The 19035-nt window shown below is 41.2% G+C and overlaps 1 protein-coding gene across 1 annotated transcript; it reads left to right on the top strand.

Moving 5' to 3' along the window:
* Positions 1–16699: 16699 nt before the first annotated feature.
* LOC124280617 (C-type lectin BfL-2-like) lies at positions 16700–18483 on the top strand. Its single transcript, XM_046716598.1, has 3 exons — positions 16700–16826; positions 17065–17284; positions 18381–18483. The coding sequence occupies exons 1-3, from the start codon at positions 16700–16702 to the stop codon at positions 18403–18405; spliced, it is 372 nt and encodes a 123-aa protein (XP_046572554.1). The 3' UTR covers positions 18406–18483.
* The last annotated feature ends 552 nt before the right edge of the window (positions 18484–19035 follow it).

The following is a 19035-nucleotide window of genomic DNA, read 5'->3' as shown; positions in this document are numbered from 1 at the left end:
CCGGCTCTTTACAACACTGGAAGCAGTGTACACAGCTACAACAAGGTTGAAGGTTCAGCCCGGCTCTTTACAACACTGGAAGCAGTGTACACAGCTACAACAAGGTTGAAGGTTCAGCCCGGCTATTTACAACACTGGAAGTAGTGTACACAGCTACAACAAGGTTGAAGGTTCAGCCCGGCTATTTACAACACTGGAAGTAGTGTACACAGTACAACAAGGTTGAAGGTTCAGCCCGGCTATTTACAGCTAGCTACAACAAGGTTGAAGGTTCAGCCCGGCTATTTACAACACTGGAAGTAATGTACACAGCTACAACAAGGTTGAAGGTTCAGCCCGGCTATTTACAACACTGGAAGTAGAGTAGACAGCTACAACAAGGTTGAAGGTTCAGCCCGGCTATTTACAACACTGAAGTAGTGTACACAGCTACAACAAGGTTGAAGGTTCAGCCCGGCTATTTACAACACTGAAGTAGTGTACACAGCTACAACAAGGTTGAAGGTTCAGCCCGGCTATTTACAACACTGGAAGTAATGTACACAGCTACAACAAGGTTGAAGGCTCAGCCCGGCTATTTACAACACTGGAAGTAGTGTACACAGCTACAAGGTTGAAGGTTCAGCCCAGCTATTTACAACACTGAAGTAGTGTACACAGCTACAACAAGGTTGAAGGTTCAGCCCGGCTATTTACAACACTGGAAGTAGTGTACACAGCTACAACAAGGTTGAAGGTTCAGCCCGGCTATTTACAACACTGAAGTAGTGTACACAGCTACAACAAGGTTGAAGGTTCAGCCCGGCTATTTACAACACTGGAAGTAGAGCAAACAGCTACAACAAGGTTGAAGGTTCAGCCCGGCTCTTTACAACACTGGAAGTAATGTACACAGCTACAACAAGGTTGAAGGTTCAGCCCGGCTATTTACAACACTGGAAGTAGAGCAGACAGCTACAACAAGGTTGAAGGTTCAGCCCGGCTATTTACAACACTGAAGTAGTGTACACAGCTACAACAAGGTTGAAGGTTCAGCCCGGCTATTTACAACACTGAAGTAGTGTACACAGCTTCAACAAGGTTGAAGGTTCAGCCCGGCTATTTACAACACTGGAAGTAATGTACACAGCTACAACAAGGTTGAAGGCTCAGCCCGGCTATTTACAACACTGGAAGTAGTGTACACAGCTACAACAAGGTTGAAGGTTCAGCCCAGCTATTTACAACACTGAAGTAGTGTACACAGCTACAACAAGGTTGAAGGTTCAGCCCGGCTATTTACAACACTGGAAGTAGTGTACACAGCACAGCTACAACAAGGTTGAAGGTTCAGCCCGGCTATTTACAACACTGAAGTAGTGTACACAGCTACAACAAGGTTGAAGGTTCAGCCCGGCTATTTACAACACTGGAAGTAATGTACACAGCTACAACAAGGTTGAAGGCTCAGCCCGGCTATTTACAACACTGAAGTAGTGTACACAGCTACAACAAGGTTGAAGGTTCAGCCCGGCTATTTACAACACTGAAGTAGTGTACACAGCTACAACAAGGTTGAAGGTTCAGCCCGGCTATTTACAACACTGAAGTAGTGTACACAGCTACAACAAGGTTGAAGGTTCAGCCCGGCTATTTACAACACTGGAAGTAGAGCATACAGCTGCAACAAGGAGGAGGGCCTTCCAAACTGATTTTCTATTAAAATGTACTTGCAATCTGAAACAAAATGCAATGTTGAAGATATCAGTTTAAAAAACGCTCATTACCGTTTGTAGGTCCCTTTAGGTCCCTCTGCCAGAAACCTGTGACCGTAGATAACAATCACGCCTTGATCGTCTTTACAGGTTTGTCAGCTATATAACAATGTCCGTGGGTTGAACCGAAATAGTACATGTCTAAGACAGGAGACCGTTCCTCTCGTAGCAGGCTGGCGTTGTACTGATTATTGGCATGGATTTCGATATAGGAGATTTGTGTTTGCGTTTTGCGATTGTCTGATATCAGCGAATCAAGACGACAGAACACCACGATGCTTCCACCCAGCCAGAAATGGCCACCTGAACACGAGTGTGTATCACTGAGAGGGGGGTAACATGTTGACTGTGGTGGGAAACAATCCCCTGTGAAACTCCGCTGGTGTTGACAGTTGGAGATATGATATTACCATGGTATTTGTAACTTAAGATGTTTCCTCAACGTTTCAATATTTTCTTGCCGTTAAAAGGAAACAAGATAAAACAGAGTGTGTCCATATGTCGAGTCTTATATTCCCATGACGACCTTACCACATTGGTCTTATAATTGAGTTTACAACTGATGTCATACCACGTGATATCCCTTACAGATTGAGATCTCCCCTGTCTATCAAGGAAGCTGATATTTACGCGTTCTTAGTACTGGTGTACTTGCACTTGTCACTTGGCTTATCATGGAACTTAAGTGTAGAAGTGAAATGTTTTTTCACATAGGGAAAAGGAAACATGGATATAATCAATTAATAAACGTTCATTCACAATATATGGTTCTATACTTCACAACATGTATGTCAGAAATTTAATAAAATGTCTATGAAACATAATGTAACACTTGCTGACCAAGCTAGATAGATGCACGGTGAGTGAGTGAGTTTCACGCCCTTTTAAGCAATTTTCCAGCAATATCACAGGAGGGACACCTGAAATGAGATTCCTATATTGTACTCATAAGGGGAATCGAACCCGGGTCTTCGGTGTGACGAACGGACGCTTTAACCACTAGGCTACCTCACCGCCCCCGATGGAAACACAGGCTGTGTTCTGCAGAGAGTGCACAGACTGACACTACCCATTTACAGTTTACAAGGAGCATGCGTGCCACACTGGAAACACCAGCACGCGATGAGTTTAACGTCGACCTATAATGGAACATAATAACTCAGTGGTCCTTTATGTCAGTATCACAGATAGCCTACATCTATATTACAATCATGAACTGCTGCCAACTGCTTTTGTACCTACACGCAGAAACAAAGCTGTTGACCTCTGCTTGCAATGTCGACCCAAGTGCGACAACCTGACTGTCTACAGACTACAGAGGTAGTCATCTAATATATAGTGTCTATTCATAACAAATACAATTTAACAGTTTCTATAAACCCCGCAGTGTTTACATTCCTCAACCGCCCAAGCCTTGTTTTGCCAAGCGATGAAACTGGACGGACAAACTGCCATTTTTCTGGGTATATTGATGTGCTGTAAGGGTAAGTATACGTCGACACATGGAATATCATCCTAGAAATTGTTATAGATAGAACTATAAATTCGCGATGTCGTGTAATGTAACGCAGAATGTGCTGGGGATATACGAAGAATTGGCGTGTCCTCAGTACAGGACGTTCCAAGATTTCAGACTGCATTTGAACCACTTACGCAACCGGGTTGAATATGTCTTCAGCCAAGAGTAAGTATGTCTGTATTGGAAAAAACCGAATTGGTTACCGCACTGTTATGAAGTATTTCCCGCTGATAGGGACACTCAAGGGCATAATGCTCTTCGCTTTGCAAGGCTCAAGAGGTAGGCAGAGGAGGTGACGAGTGTAAGAAAGAGCTTCGAAAATGACCCAAGATCAAAATGATGATTGCCAGCAGCCATTAAGTTAATGCTGATAAAATACGTGACCTGATCATTGATAATCATTAACTCACTACACTTTGCACAGGCAATAGAGAAGACATTTCTGGGAAAGATTAAGGCTTCAGCATACTGTGTTCCAAGGCTTTTAACTCGTAACGAGTGTAATCATTTCTTGTAAGAATTTACATCGTTTTAAAAGAAAACTAACGAGATCAAAGTATGTTCCAACAAGGTGATATATCCACTTTTCTGAGATTCCTGTTAATCCCACTGGTGAACTACCGTGATCAACGATGCTGATCTGTTTAGACAATTTAGACTTTTTCACTTATGCCGTATCGTACTAATCACTACTCATTCAATGGCAATTGTAAATATCAGTATTTTCATATTTCACAGAATCATACACGAAGGAATTTGTCGGTTGCTATGGTGATGGGTCAGATGAATCTGACTTCTTTACACCCTCGTGTGAAAGTCCTGAAGTTATTGTAATAGACAATATATATGCACTTGCAAAGAAGACATCCTCTGGGTGTGCCCTAGCAGCATTTGGGGTCAATTATGATCGTGGGAAATGTTGCGCGTACGATGCCAACGACTATAAGTCTGTTTACAAGGGAATATCTCTCTCTGACTACATGTCTGCATGTGCAGCCAAGTCAAGTTGCATGAAGCCAGTCACACGCCAGGAGGTGAACACGACGTATGTGGACGCTGGCTACATCGCCTTCACTACCTACATGATAATGGAGTACTCGTGTGTCCATGGTAAGATTAATCGTCACCTGAATTTATCACACCACACTTCTCTAGAATATATATAATGCATTTCTCTCATAATACTATCAGCCCTCAGGGAAGCTGCCACATTATTTATTCCAAAAACAGTACGAATTTAGATTACAATATTACACTAAAAAGTTCGAATGAATTAATGCAACGTTGCATTAAATCGACTCTCGCGCCCTATACCGGCATAACATAATTTCAAACGAACCCCATAGAGTTATGTCCCTTGGAGCGCTCTTCATGAATATCCTACGCTGACACAGCTAATTATAAGACGTATTCTACCTTTGCTATGAATGATACAGATTACATACAAGCTGAAATTTGTGTGAAGGTAACGAAAGCTAGGTGTGCTGAATACGAAATTACTGAAAGTGACCAGCATACTGTCTCACCAAAGTATAGATGATAGATGGAATATGTGTGTGTGTCTGGGTGTGTGCGTGCGTGTGTGTGCGCATGTGTACTCTTCGTAATGATCACATCATATGAGAACAACTACATGTAGTTATGTTTTAAGGTTCGTTGATATATTTTCCCGTTTTCAGAAACATCTGTACTGGACCCTTCGTCTAACAATACAGCAAGTGAAACAACAGTGTTCCTCCAGAGTGAAGGGAAGGATGTTCCCAGTGACACTGTTTCATGTACAGTAGCTGCACCTTGTAACACCTCAGTCATCATGGAAAGCATTCATTACTATTCCAACGGGTCACACACCAGTCTGGAGATAACAGACGGGGTTAACTCTCAGACACTGCTGTGTCCCGGGAATAACTTCACTGGAGTCACCTACGTCAGCGAAACGTCCTTCCTCCAGATATCACTGTCCAACATGACTGAAGGAACGTGGTTGTGGGCACAGATAAAAGGTGCTTTACAACTTATGGCCATAAAATAGCCATATTTCGATTTGCGGGATTTATGTCAAACGATCACCCTATGTTCCAACCTCCACACAAAAGTATAATTATTTTTCAACAACCAAATGAAATAGCATATCCTCTTTAGAGACAACAGTTGTGCATGAAATACCAATGTTCATAAAAAACTATGCATCGCCATAATTATCTGTGTCTTATGCCAGTACAATGATTTTTTTTCGTATTCAAGGTACAAACGGAGACGTGATCAATATGAGTTGTAATACCGATGACGTTTCACCTGCCGAAACATGCACAGCGGCCAAAGCTCCCTCTCTTCCTCCCGAGGAAGAAGCCGTAGATCCCTTCTTCTCTAACGATGTTAAATCTGTCTGTGAAAACGATAAACGTTCGTCCACCGTCGACCCCAGATCCACAGGGACATCCACAGATCCACAGACAGACACAAACACAGTAGAACCAAATACCACCGCTGAAACACCCATTCCTGGATCACCCGGCATATCTACAGAACACCCTGGCGATAGACAGTCTCCGGGATATACGGCGATGCAATTGACTTCATCTACAGGTGTCCCTGAGACAGGAGCGTCTACAGTGGCTAATGGTACTTATGTTTCAAGAAACAGTACTTGTCTCTTTTTATTGTAACCAAAATGTAAAATATTCATCAAATGACCATGCTCTTCTTCAGATACGTGGCAGATAGCGGTGGCGGTAGTGCTGGCCCTACTAGTTCTTGGTGGCGTAGCCGGATACCTGATAAAGAGGAAAATGAAGAGATCACAGGTACTTCAGGACTATTTCGAATCCCTTTTATCCATAAAATATCTATGACTGGTACATGGTATAGTGCTTGGTGCGTTTCATTTGGTTTTCAAAAGTGTATGTTCAGGCGCCCCAAGCATTCTTTAAAAGATATTGGTAGACATAAATGTAGGACATGTCCAAATTTGATGCATCAGTGAAAAACATATATATCCGATGCAAAACCCTATTGTGGCTTGTAACATACGTTCCCGAATATTTTCAGGTGGACATTTGACTTGACTTTGCATATGTTTATGACGGGTGCCGCCGGTGGGTCAGGATCCGTTCACCTTTTCGCAAACTCCTGGTATCATCGCTTTTGACTGTGATGCATAAACACATGCTCTGCCATCTAATTGCATGGTGTCAATCACAGGGGTCTATGGCTCAGACTTGATCGTTTACAAACTAATTTGCGGAGCTAAATATACCGCTGAAACAAATGCATATAATCATGTACAATCGACTCTGTTTTCAGCAGAGAATTCTTTTGGGTGTGGAAAGGATTTTATCCCTTCTATCCCACGAAATTAAATGGGTAATTAGGATACTTGTAGTGTTGATTATTTAAAGCTTATTGTCCTATGTTGCAGGTGTTTGACCTTCCCCTGGTGAGTATGGAAGCACCGTCAGTTGCCCCAGTCACGACTACATTAGGCCGACACCCCAGGCGCCTGGAACCACTACATGGGGCTCCCTCTCTGCCTGCTTCTTCTGATAACACACTACCAACAATGTGGCACACTGTCCGTTCGGCATACGCTGTTAACAATGCAGCCACACGGTTCACCAATAACAATGGACAAAAGACAAATGTCTGGCGTCTCGAACCTCTGGGAAAATAGCAAATACCGCAAGAGCAAGGAGGAAAGCGAGATTTAAAACACCTATATCAATATACTTGGTGATAAAATTCTGCCAAGTATTTATCACCTGAATTTCTTTCCATTGAAGATGCTGTGTGTGAGCGTAACCTTCTTGAGGACTCCTAGCCTAACACAACAGATCTAAACTGAAACGAATACGCCACATCCAGTAGTATCATCAGCCTCAGTGAAGATTTCCACCAGACCAGCAGTGACATTAATTTGTGGAGTTCGTTTGCATTTGGTTCTAAGTGACTGAGTTTACATCGGCTTTTGAATATTGCCTGTGACGTATATATTGATGAACAGTTTTGTCCTTTTAAGACATTTGTAATATTGGGATATCTACTGTTGAGTGTGTAATTGGGTGTGTGTGAATGTTGGTGGAACATAAAGCGTGGTGGGTGATTGTGAGTTTGTGAGTGATGGCATGTATGAATTATTTTAGGAAGGGTCGGCAAATAAATTCTCCTTTCATATTAGGATTTGTGATTATCTTTAGTATGTGATAACGACCCATCACCATCGCATGAACAGCGCCAAACCAAAGGGTTCAACTGAATGCCGCCTTTTTTAATATGCCTCCTAACGACGTGAGGCACACGATTAACATGTGCATTCCAGTATGCTAGTGTGTGGTCGCATATTTGGACCAAACCTTTTAGAATTGTACTTAGATTCGGGTGGTATTTAATTAACGTTCGACATATATAGATATTTAAAGGTAATGCAATGTCCAATGACTTCACTATAGGGGAGGTCAGTTGCTTACTAACAAGTACGGTGTGGGAATGAGTTGTATGTAACGCCTTTAAGCAGTTTTACTGTTACATCACAGCATATTGACTTGGCGTGGATGGAAAGCCCGAAACCAATCCGTAAGGTGACATCTACCAGCACGGGCATAGTGCTGGCAAATAGATACATACCAGAGATAACATAGCCGAGATTCAAACCTACAAAGATAGCTTTCTGACAAACCTTTGGATCTACTCTCCACATCTCAGCCAGTTAGGATGGGGAAGCCAAGTGGTTAAGGCCTACTCTCTTCACGCCGAAGACATGGGTTCCTTCACCCGCATGGGCACAATGTGTGAAGCCTAGTTCTCATGTCCCCGGTCGAGATATTGCTGGAATGTTGCCAAAAGCGGGGAATAACCTATACTCGTTTACTACCTCGCAATTTTGCCGTCCGTGTCATCAGTGTGAAACACACAAAATTCCATAAGATTTTATACTCTCTTTTGGCTATTTGTAACGGAAAATGCGTTGCATAGTTAACGGTCAATTTTGATAAACCTGCTACTCATTACATGAATTTCCTATTTGGAGGTGTTGGCCAAATGGATAATTCTACTCCGTGACCAACGTCTGTGTATACTTGTTAAACCCCCTTCTGATAAGTACATTCAATTCTAGACCAAAGGCAGAGCAGATTGTTTGTCTCTAACACTGTGAGGTTCCTACGGCCAGATTAAGTGATAACCATCTTGTAAATCCAACGTAGACAGAGCGCAAACAATGAGACATCTGACGGTCTACACGCAATATCGTGACACTCACAACCCGCCAGGTCATATGAAACCACAGGCGTCCACTGATCCACTGTATTTAAGTCATAAATAACACTGACACTATCGAAGTCATAAGAAGGATGTTAACAAGTGGGAAAATTTACAACCACACAAGGTAATTAAATCAGAATTTTCACTTAGCTAATACGTTACAAGAAGGACTTTCAATGATCATTTGTGGATAGGAAGATACGAGAAAATGGTCAACATAATACGGTTATTACAACTAATATGGATCATTCCAAGAGCACGTGAGTAGTCAATGGTGATGTTGATATGAAATGGACTTATCTCAGATGTAATTATGAAGAATACAGTGCACATTCTTCAGCTAATGTGGATTATTGCAAGAGCACGTGAGTAGTTAATGGTGATCGTAATATGAGATATAATTATGATGAATAGTTCGATAGTAAAACGTATCTACACTCTTCGAAAAAAGAAACGCTCAGGCGTTTTATGCAGTTCATTTCGATATATTTTGACAGCAATCGTTATTAAGACAATCCCTGTGTTTGAATCCCGTTAATCATGTCCTGGTTGTTGTGTATTGCGCATCCTAAAATGTACTTGTAAACGTTTGTTATACAAAATGAAAACGATACATGAGAAGTGCTTGCAGAAAAGCTTTTCCACGTAATGCACGTGCAATGTGTCGGGAACAAAGACATCGACTAAAAAATGCCAAACCAAATTCATCATTTTATTACGAAATTTAGACGTAAACGAAGATCAAAATTGCCAAGATTAAATGCTACTGACCGAAATATCGCCATTGGACGTTTGGAAGCAGGGGAGTCCCAGTCTGCTGTTGCAAGACACTTCAACGTCCGCCACAGCACCATATCTCGATTATAGTGGCTTCGATATACCCGCTTCAATTCGAACCAAGATCGTCCCAGAAGTAGGAGACCTAGAGTGACCACTCGTGTCGACGTCACCGATTTGCTACAGCAACGGACACTGCATGGCAGGTGCCTCGTGTGCCTGGTCTCCGAAGAATGTCCGACCAAACCATCAGAAATCGTCTGAGAGAAGTGGGAATTCCAGCATATCGACCAAAAGTTGGACATGTCCTGACACGACTACACCGACAACGACGTGTCCAATTGTGTAACAGGGTACAGGCATGGAACCTGGAGAACTGCCGACGCGTTTGGTTCAGTGATGAATCGCGTTTCCTTCTGCAACGACGGGATGGGAGAATTCCCCAAGAAAAAATCCGACGACTCGTCCAATCCTTTCCAAGGTGGTGTCGAGCAGTGACGTCTTCAAAGGGTGGTGTTACCAGGTATTGATCTGAACGCCCCCTTGTTTTCACGCATGTGCAGTGAGTGAACTGAAAGTAACGCTGACAATGACAACAATACAATGTTCAATACATATGTGTGTCGAATTCCCTTCATCAATGTTTAAGCTTAATCAACTTATGTACTCAAATACGTTTAACACCTTTCCTACTTTTTGGCCTGTGCGTTTGTTGTTATTTAAGGAGTGTATATCATAACCGTACATACGTGATGTCAGTGTATACATCCTCTAATTACGCCAGTAGTTTCACTGACATCTGATTCATTTGCGTTCGTGTCCTTCCAGATTCTTTGATATGGGTTCCAAAGCAAACCTCAGGATGTTTTGGAACAGGGTCTTCAGATTTTGACTTTCTAAAACCGGAGTGTCTGTCAGGGGAGATTATTGCTCTTAAAGATTTCTATGCTGGCTCTAAAAGTACACATCTCAGCTGCCCTAGCGAGTCAACAGATTTAAACAGGAACCACTCGAAGTGCTGTACATATGCTAAAGACGACTGCCAGTTTCACCTGGGTGGACAAGGAAAGGGACTGTGGTTTTATACAAACTGTACTGGTAGGACTGACTGTTCACTGAGAGTGGATAGGGTTAATGCAGGACGGCCATGTGACTTCCTCACTCACCTGACACCAACTAATTACATGTTGATGAACTACTACTGCATACCTGGTGAGTAGACACAGACACCTTTAGTTCAGCTCTTTAACCTACTCTACGAGCGAGTGAGTGAGTGTGTTTGATGTTCTGCCGGACTGAGTTGTACCTAGGTTACCTTCTTGAGGTAGACTTTATGTGGTAGGAAAACAAAGCCGCGAACAGCGGTTCTAATCAGCTGTACCATATTCCCACACTTAGAATATGGTTCATTATAAGGAAAAACAAGTTCTATGGATAGTCAACTTCCTTATAGCAATGAGTGCATTCATTGCAATAAAGAAGTTGACTATCCTTAGAACTTTGGTTTTCCTTCATCTTTACAACTTCTAACACGCATTTATGGCTGAAAACGTTGACTATCAATGAAACTTGGTTTTCCTTCATTTGTACAACTTCTAAAATGCCTCTCAAAGAAGTCATGGCTCATTCAACTTCCAGTACAACGCTGATGGGTCTTGTGCGCAGTATCTTCTCCTGGAGGATGGAGACTCCACACAAGCAATTGACTGTACTTTCAACAACAACTTTGTTGTCAAGTCTATATTTTCATCCAAGGGAAACTTTCTTAAATTAACATTGAATAACAGTTTACTTGTACCGGGAGGTCATTTCTGGATACAGTTTAACAGTGAGTATTCTGGAACACTTCGGCCTGAGCATTCGTAAATTGATGTTATTTAAAGGTTCCTTAGTCACATTGAACAGACAAGTGCATAGTCCTTTTGCCTTGAACTCCATAAACCAATGCTTACAGGATGAAAGCCCTGCTTTTGTGTCAAACCCAAGTAATGATTCAATGAAAACATATATAATGACTTTGTATTCTTTTGGCATTAATACGTTACACCCAAACGTTAAAATGGGAAGAAGAATATCTCATATTATTGTACTCTAAAATCGATCATTGGTAAGGGACTACACTCAATGCTTGTTGTTGAAATATATGATTTCACAGCTTCAGGCCCCGGGGTGGAGATCGAGGTGTCGTGTGGAGCATCAGCTGTATCTCAGCCACAGCCAGAGCATCTGTGTCCACATCTGACTCCAACACCCGACTACATGTCTAGGTCACTGATGCCCTCAGCGTCAGCTCATGTACAATCGAAAACACCCTCGGAAGGTAGTTATTCTTGAATGTGTATTTTGTGGAGAAGTGATGTATTTTGATAATCTGGTAATTCCGTTTTATTGGGCTTGCACCTGTTGTGCTACGAGTTGCTTCCATTGCATATTTAATGCCATTGGACCAGTTAGTGATCTCTTCAAACAGGTTAAATTATACGTCATTAACGACTATACGTTTACATTCCGACAATAACCTTCAAATCATGACGCCGAAGACCCGGGTTCGAATCCCCACATGGGTATAAGGTGTACAGCCCATTTCTGCTGTCCCCCGCCGTGATGTTGCTGGAATATTGCTAAAAGCGGCGTAAAACCAAACTCAGTCAGTCCGTCAGTTAAATCATTACGTCGAGATGTTTAAAAGTTGGAAGAAGCATACCAGAAATTACGTTTTGGCTATATTCCGATGGTAATGTGTCAGAGAGAAATGCCTTTTGTTTATATTTATTTTATTTTTACTTTGCACGCGGTTTTGTAAAGTTACCGATTCTTGCATGCGTGTGCTGTTTCAAGGGGTCCAACCTTTCAGTTCTGGGTCACCCTAAAGCTACAGACTCTAGCGATAGACGGTGGTTGGGAAGTATTTCCTACTCATAAAGGTTCCTGCTTGCAGGCTCCAGTATGCATCCTGCTACGATTGCTGTAATTGCTGTTGTGGGACTTTGCTTCATTGGAATAATCTTCTTGGTTGCACTGTACTGCGTTAAAAAGAAAAAGCTGATGAAGGTAACACATAACCTTGATAGAGAAGTTGGCAGCTATAATAAAGATATACTTGCAGGGTCCTTGGTCCTGATAAACATCACTATTTGACAAGAAACTAACCTCCACTGACCGAAACTAACTAACCCCTTGACCAAAACCGATATTCTCGTACAGTTGTTAATATCATATGCATTCGATTAGTCACAGGCTACTATGCAATGTCTAACAATAGCCAAAAGAAAGCTTCAAAAAGAAGCGACACATTTGACAATGATTGACATTCTCCTACACTAAGATTTATCAAACATCAAGGATGCCATCTAACACAGCACTGATCCTTACTATGTATCACAACACTTTTTGTTGTTGTTGAAGCTTATGTTGAAAATGTGGTTTTGTGAGATACGAGTATGAACACACATGAGAAAACATTTTTGGGTATGCTTTACACGATTTATACATGATTGTATTTTATATTTCTTAAAGGCACAACAGCGAGGTTGCTGTACAGAAATGAGCCAGAATCAAAACCAGCCTTCTATATTTCGGACAGTTCTCTGTTTCTGCACAGACAGAAACACCAGCTCAACATGGGCCAGCCGAACCCGGGATCCTCCTCCGGTTCCCAGTGGTGAAGCACAACATGAAACTTATGAAACTGTTGGTCCTCTCTCATCAGCAATGTCTGTTCCCCTGCGGAGGTCGGAATTAACCCCTCTTCCTGAGATTCAACGCATGCCCCCGGTTAAGATGGCTGATAACAGGATAACACCTAGGTTAGATCCCCTCCTTTTAGGTCAGATTCCTCCAACATCGACATCGGCTGCTCCTCCGAAGCTGCCTCCAATTATACCCAGAGCGTCCTGGTGATGGAGATTCAAGCCACCAGATCTTGCTGACAGTGTATAGTACCATACATGTGATAGACAGACAATATTGTTCCGTGATGTATTTTTGGTATTGGAACCTGACGTACCTTTATTCGTTTGAAAATAATCATCGATTATCTATCTATCTATCTATCTAACGTGATCTATCTTCACTTGCTAGTGATCTCAAGCCCGTTTTTATATATTGTATTGTTCATAAAATGTGTTTAATTTTACAATTACATGCTAGTTTTAACTCTCTATCTGTGATAATCTAGTTATTTTACTGTCCTTCGTCGACAGGTTTTTTTATGATTTGATTGCATTTATTATGAATTTGTAATTGTTAAAGTCACGATATGGCTGAATATTGCCGATGTTACTTTAAATCGTAACTCACTCACTCACTCTCTCTCTCTATCTCTGTTTGTCTCTCTCTCTCTATCTCTGTCTGTCTGTCTTAAAACTTGCAAAGCGCTGATATCCAGGACAAAGAATTTCACTGATCAAGAGCTAAGTTGAAAAAGTGTGTTTTGAATGATGACTCCAACGGTCATCCTCAGTTGTATAAAAACATTACATTATTTTTGTTTGTGTAACAAAATGATCACCAAAGCACTTGTTTTATTCCAACCTTCGCGCTGGACGTATATGACATTCTTCTGTTGTTCAATGTTATATCAACATAGCCATTTAATGAATTCATCCAAAGTGATCATTGGATTCATGTTTGTGAAGTGTTTGTAACATATGATGTAACAGCAGTAGGAATCGTTTTTGGTTTTTTTAAGATTTATGGTGAATTTATTTAACATCTTGCAGATTTCAAAACCATTGTCCATTTTGTATATACTAGTATTCGTTGTTTATTACTTCAAACATTCCCCGCATAGTTCTACTATTTCTTTACTATAGCCTACCACTAACACTATTACTATTATGATCCTGAATAAACAACAGCTTTTGTATGTATTTCAATGTTACCGGGTCCCGATCTGCAAAGCGTTTGTAGCGTTACGACCTATCGTAACCCTTTACTTTATCAAGTGTCAAGCAAGTAGTGACAACGACATTAGAATCTATGTCGAAACGTCACCTATACAGAATGAAGAAGTTGTATATCCATAAAAATTGTCCTCATGCTTCATCTATCTCCTCAACTTCTAGAATACCAGTCAAAGAAATAATTCGTACCGTGACTCACACAACTGACGACTGCATTATATTCCAGAAAGCTCTTTACCTGGAAAACATCTTGACCTAAGAAACTAAGACTCTCTCGGGATGTGTTTAATGTTGGTAATGTCCCATCATCTGTACTATTGGCCTTGTAGCAAGACTGTGCGAATGAATTCCGTTCTGTTCCGTATATATTGAACTGTCGAACAAATGGTAAACACTTACCTTTGATGGTGGCTAGAAATGAATGAAACAAGCCGTTATTCGATGGTGGTATAACTGATATCGTACTTAGTAAACGTACATGTGTTGACAATAGTTCTAGGTTGTTGTTTTTTGTTTGTTTTTGTTTTGTTTGGTGTTTTTTTAACATTTTTGAAGTTGCCAGCCCTGATGTCTGGCAGGATTTGTGGCTTATTTCATACACTGCCTCAAGAAACATCTGTCCGAAGGAGTCGACTGTACGATACCGACTGTATCATGAACAAGACTTTTAGTGTTTATGAATCACCGTCAAACAGTGATATCGACATTCATGAAAAGGTGATCCGATCCTGTTTTTGTTTGTTTGTTGTTGAACGCAATATTCCAGCTATATGTCGGAGGTCTGGAAACAAACGAGTCTAACATTCAAGTGATCAACAGCATGAGCATCGATCTACGCAATTGTTATACGATAGCATGTGTCAACCAAGCGAGCCTGACTACCCGATCCCGTTAGTCGCCTCTTACGACAAGCATGGGTTCCTGAAAACCAGTTCTTCACGGGTCTCCTGTCCTGTCCCATGAGTGGCCCACGTCACAATCACATGCCAAGTCAAGTCAATCTAAATTGTATATGTCAACTGTATCATAGGCCTTATGGCCCAAATACTACTGAATAAACTTCTCTCTCTCAAGTCAGTTACGCACCTAGTTTCAATTCATCCGGGTAAACCAGTGGAAGATAATCCCTACTTGACTGCCATTGAACGATATTAGATCATCGTAGCTTGTGTTAAACCTCTCGACCTCCGGGGAGAAATCCATTCCTATGTCTATGCATACAAAACTGACCAACTAGAAGGGAAGCACATATACTGTTAACGCGTTTCTCAATTACTTTCGTTTCAGTTATTTATAAATTATTTGCAGATAAACAAACATGTGTGCACATTTATATGAATAGAGTAAAAAGTGTATAAACTAATAATCCTCACCTCACCTGTGTCGGTTCAGAGAGGGGGCGGTGGGGTAGCCTAGTTGGTAAAGCGTTGGCTCGTCACGCCGAAGACCCGGGTTCGATTCCCCACATGGGTACAATGTGTGAAGCCCATTTCTGGTGTCCCCCGCCGTGATATTGTTGGAATATTGCTACAAGCGGCGTAAAACCAAACTCGCTCGGTTCAGAGAAAAATTCCAAGAGCCTTAACAGCATGGTCACATGACCACCTGATCAAGCAATGACCTGAACATCTGTTTTTTTTCTCACAATTCACTGGTCTCAGCTTATGTTTGTCGGGTAGCTATGGCGTATATTGTCTTGGGATTCCTTTGTGTTTTAGTCGTTATTGGACCCGGTAAGTTGTCGGAATATTTTTCACTATAAGGTAATATGAAATCAGAAACACTGCATGTGGAATAGCAAATATTGTGTCACGCTTGTAGCCATATAGAACACATTCATTCCTTAAACGTAGATATGAGGCTCGCAGACTATGTCATAGGTCGGAACAAATAGGTGGGTGTTGTTAACATTTATATCGTAATTCTTAAAAGACAAGGACAGCATTAAGAATTTGTTTGTATCTATAAGTTTGAACGCCTATACTTGACAATGGGCTAAATAACTTGAATTGTATCAGGTGTGTGAAGTAAATGCATTTACACCCCGTGATGTTTCCTTCCATCAAATAGTTTGGTCCGATTGTCTCAATGGCTGGACAAAATTTGGAGACTCTTGCTACAGACTGTTCAGAGATTCCAAAAAGATTTGGCCGGAAGCAGTAGTAAGTATCGTCATTATCCACAATGCAATGTACAACTGTCTATAAAGATTTTTCAATGAACTATATACATGTATTTCTAATTTACGGCTCTTACAATCATTTTTGTTTCTTTTAATATTGTTTTACGCCGCTACCAGCAATATTCCAGCTATATTGCGGCGGTCTGTAATTTATCGAGTCAACATCATGAGCATCGTTCTCCGCAATTGGGATCCGATAACACATAGAGCAGACAAATCTGTACATGGACGTGAAATACATGTATCATTTTTGACGGTTGAATATCTATTATTCCATTCATTCATGATATGCACATGTCATTCCTTCATGCAAACATTTATTTCTGTTACACGAAAGTTTGAATGTGAAAAGGAGGATGCCTATCTGGCGTCAATAGAGACAGAGAGTGAAAGCAGAGACATCCATGCGCTGATGGAGGAGCTGAATGTCGCAGGTAGTTAATCATCACCTGTATATCTACCTTTCTGAATGTGGCAAGTAGCTACGTGACATTAAATTCATATAGAGGCCTTCAAAGTGAACTTAACTAAATGTTTTGTATATTCCATTACAAAAGCTGCCGCCGGGAAAATTAAATTATAAACAGAAATTCATTAAAAAAATTATATATTCGACATTTTCATGGTTGTTTCTTTAGAAACTCACTGTAATTATGTTTTAATATCCTACAGATACTGACAACGTGTGGATCGGCCTGTCAGATGTCCGAGAGGAGAATGTTTGGGTCTGGGAGGCAAGCAGATACCAAGCCACGTTCTTCGACTGGGGGTCAACTGAGCCCAACCAGTCGGGAACAACACAACAAGACTGTGTCATTCTGTACGGGAAACGCAAGCATACGTGGGCCGACGATCGATGTGAAATTAAGAACTTTTACCTTTGTGAAAGGCCGTAAGTAGTGCCGACATAAGTCAGAAACTTACTACAGCTGAAATACGAGATTAGGGACTCAAAGTGGACGAATGTATTTCTGTACTCGCCACTGACATTAAAAAAGAATCAGTTCCAAAACACCTATTTCAACTTGTACAAAATGACACTTTATGGTATGAAAGTATGCTATTTTCGTCTTTGAACACAGGCAAACTGTAGCGCAAATAGGGTTGGGCAACAAAGAGAAATTACCAGTCTTCCTATATGCGAGTGAAGTGAGCAAAGGTTGGCAACGTACTTCCCTCGCTTCGGTTCGAAAAATATTTTATTATCAAAATAAATTCCGCCACTATCAAATGTAGACACCCATTTCCTCACAGGGTTGTGCTCTCAGATGTTCAACCACATATTTAATAATTACTCACGTAAAACATATTTAATTCAACACTTTAAGCGCCACTCGTGCCATATCGAACCGTTCTTCGCCGCCATTACCCCTGCCAGCTTCTGTTTCAAAGGAGAGAAGGAACAAGAATAAGCAGAAATTAAAGGGAAATATAATGTTGCCTAATTTTACCATTCAACTGTTGGAGATTAGGTTTCTTTTCTGTCGTCGTTGTTGTTAGAAATTTCGTAATATTTATTCTACAAAAATCACTTCTGGCGTAGTGGGCGCATGAAGCAGGGGAGGTAACTATTTCCATATGGCGGACATGTGATTCAACAAGTATATTTAGATTTAAGTCCCCTGTTCCTTCACTCCGTTGAACCGGAAGCTGGCAGGGGTAATGGAGGCGAAGATCGGTTTGATATGGTACGAGTGGCGCTTAAAGTGCTGAATTAAATATGTTTTGAGTGAGTAATTATTAAATATGAGATTGAACATCTGAGAGCACAACCCTGTGAGGAAATGGGTGTCTACCTTTGATGGTGGTGGTATTTTATTTTGATATTAAAAATATTTTTCGAACCGAAGCGAGGGAAGTAGGTTGCCAACCTTTGCTCGTTTCGCTCGCATATAGGAAGACTGGTAATTTCTCTTTGTTGCGCAACCCTATTTGCGCTACAGTTTTGCCTGTGCTTAGAATCACCCATGCTCTTTTTTTAATTTCAGGTTACAAGCAAGTGCATCGGGATAATGTTTCATTTCCGGCACCAACGACGCGAGTGTATAACGTCATGCATTGGTTCACGTCGTTTCCGAAATACACTTTTACTGACTCAAGATTCTGTTTTCCTTGTATAGTTGATTACGTCTTACTACTTTATCAGTAGATATGGGTGTGTTTCCTGCACTGGACACCTACAAATTGAAACACCTTCAGCATATATTTGATACAGGGTGTGTACGTTTATCCCAGACACTGATGTGTGGACAAAAGTTTCCTGGATGCGAACATATTATCATTCCACTGCAAAACGAACAACAAGGACACTAATAGAAGATTAATCTATATAGATGATTGTTTCTGTCCATCTTATTGATTCTGTTTATCACACAGATGTGATTTACTAACTTGTATATTTATTGTTTGTGTATGAAGTAGTGATCGGACGGCTGCAACGCGCCGAAAGACTGTGGACTGTAGGCATGCCGGAATCTGGCATTTGTCAGCGTGCAGCTGCGCATATGTCGACGTTTCAAATTTGTGAAGCAGAACAGCTACCAACAAATTATTAACGATTGACCTCATATCGACATTTGATCAGACTACTGGATGCCCCAGTTATTGGTCGAGCTATTAGAAAGAGTCAACACGAAGTTCATT

The sequence above is a fragment of the Haliotis rubra genome, unplaced genomic scaffold, assembly GCF_003918875.1.
Source record: "Haliotis rubra isolate DU_JTF1 unplaced genomic scaffold, ASM391887v1 Scf27, whole genome shotgun sequence".
Classification (NCBI taxonomy): Eukaryota; Metazoa; Mollusca; class Gastropoda; order Lepetellida; family Haliotidae; genus Haliotis; species Haliotis rubra.
This window is presented reverse-complemented; position numbering and strand designations above follow the sequence as displayed.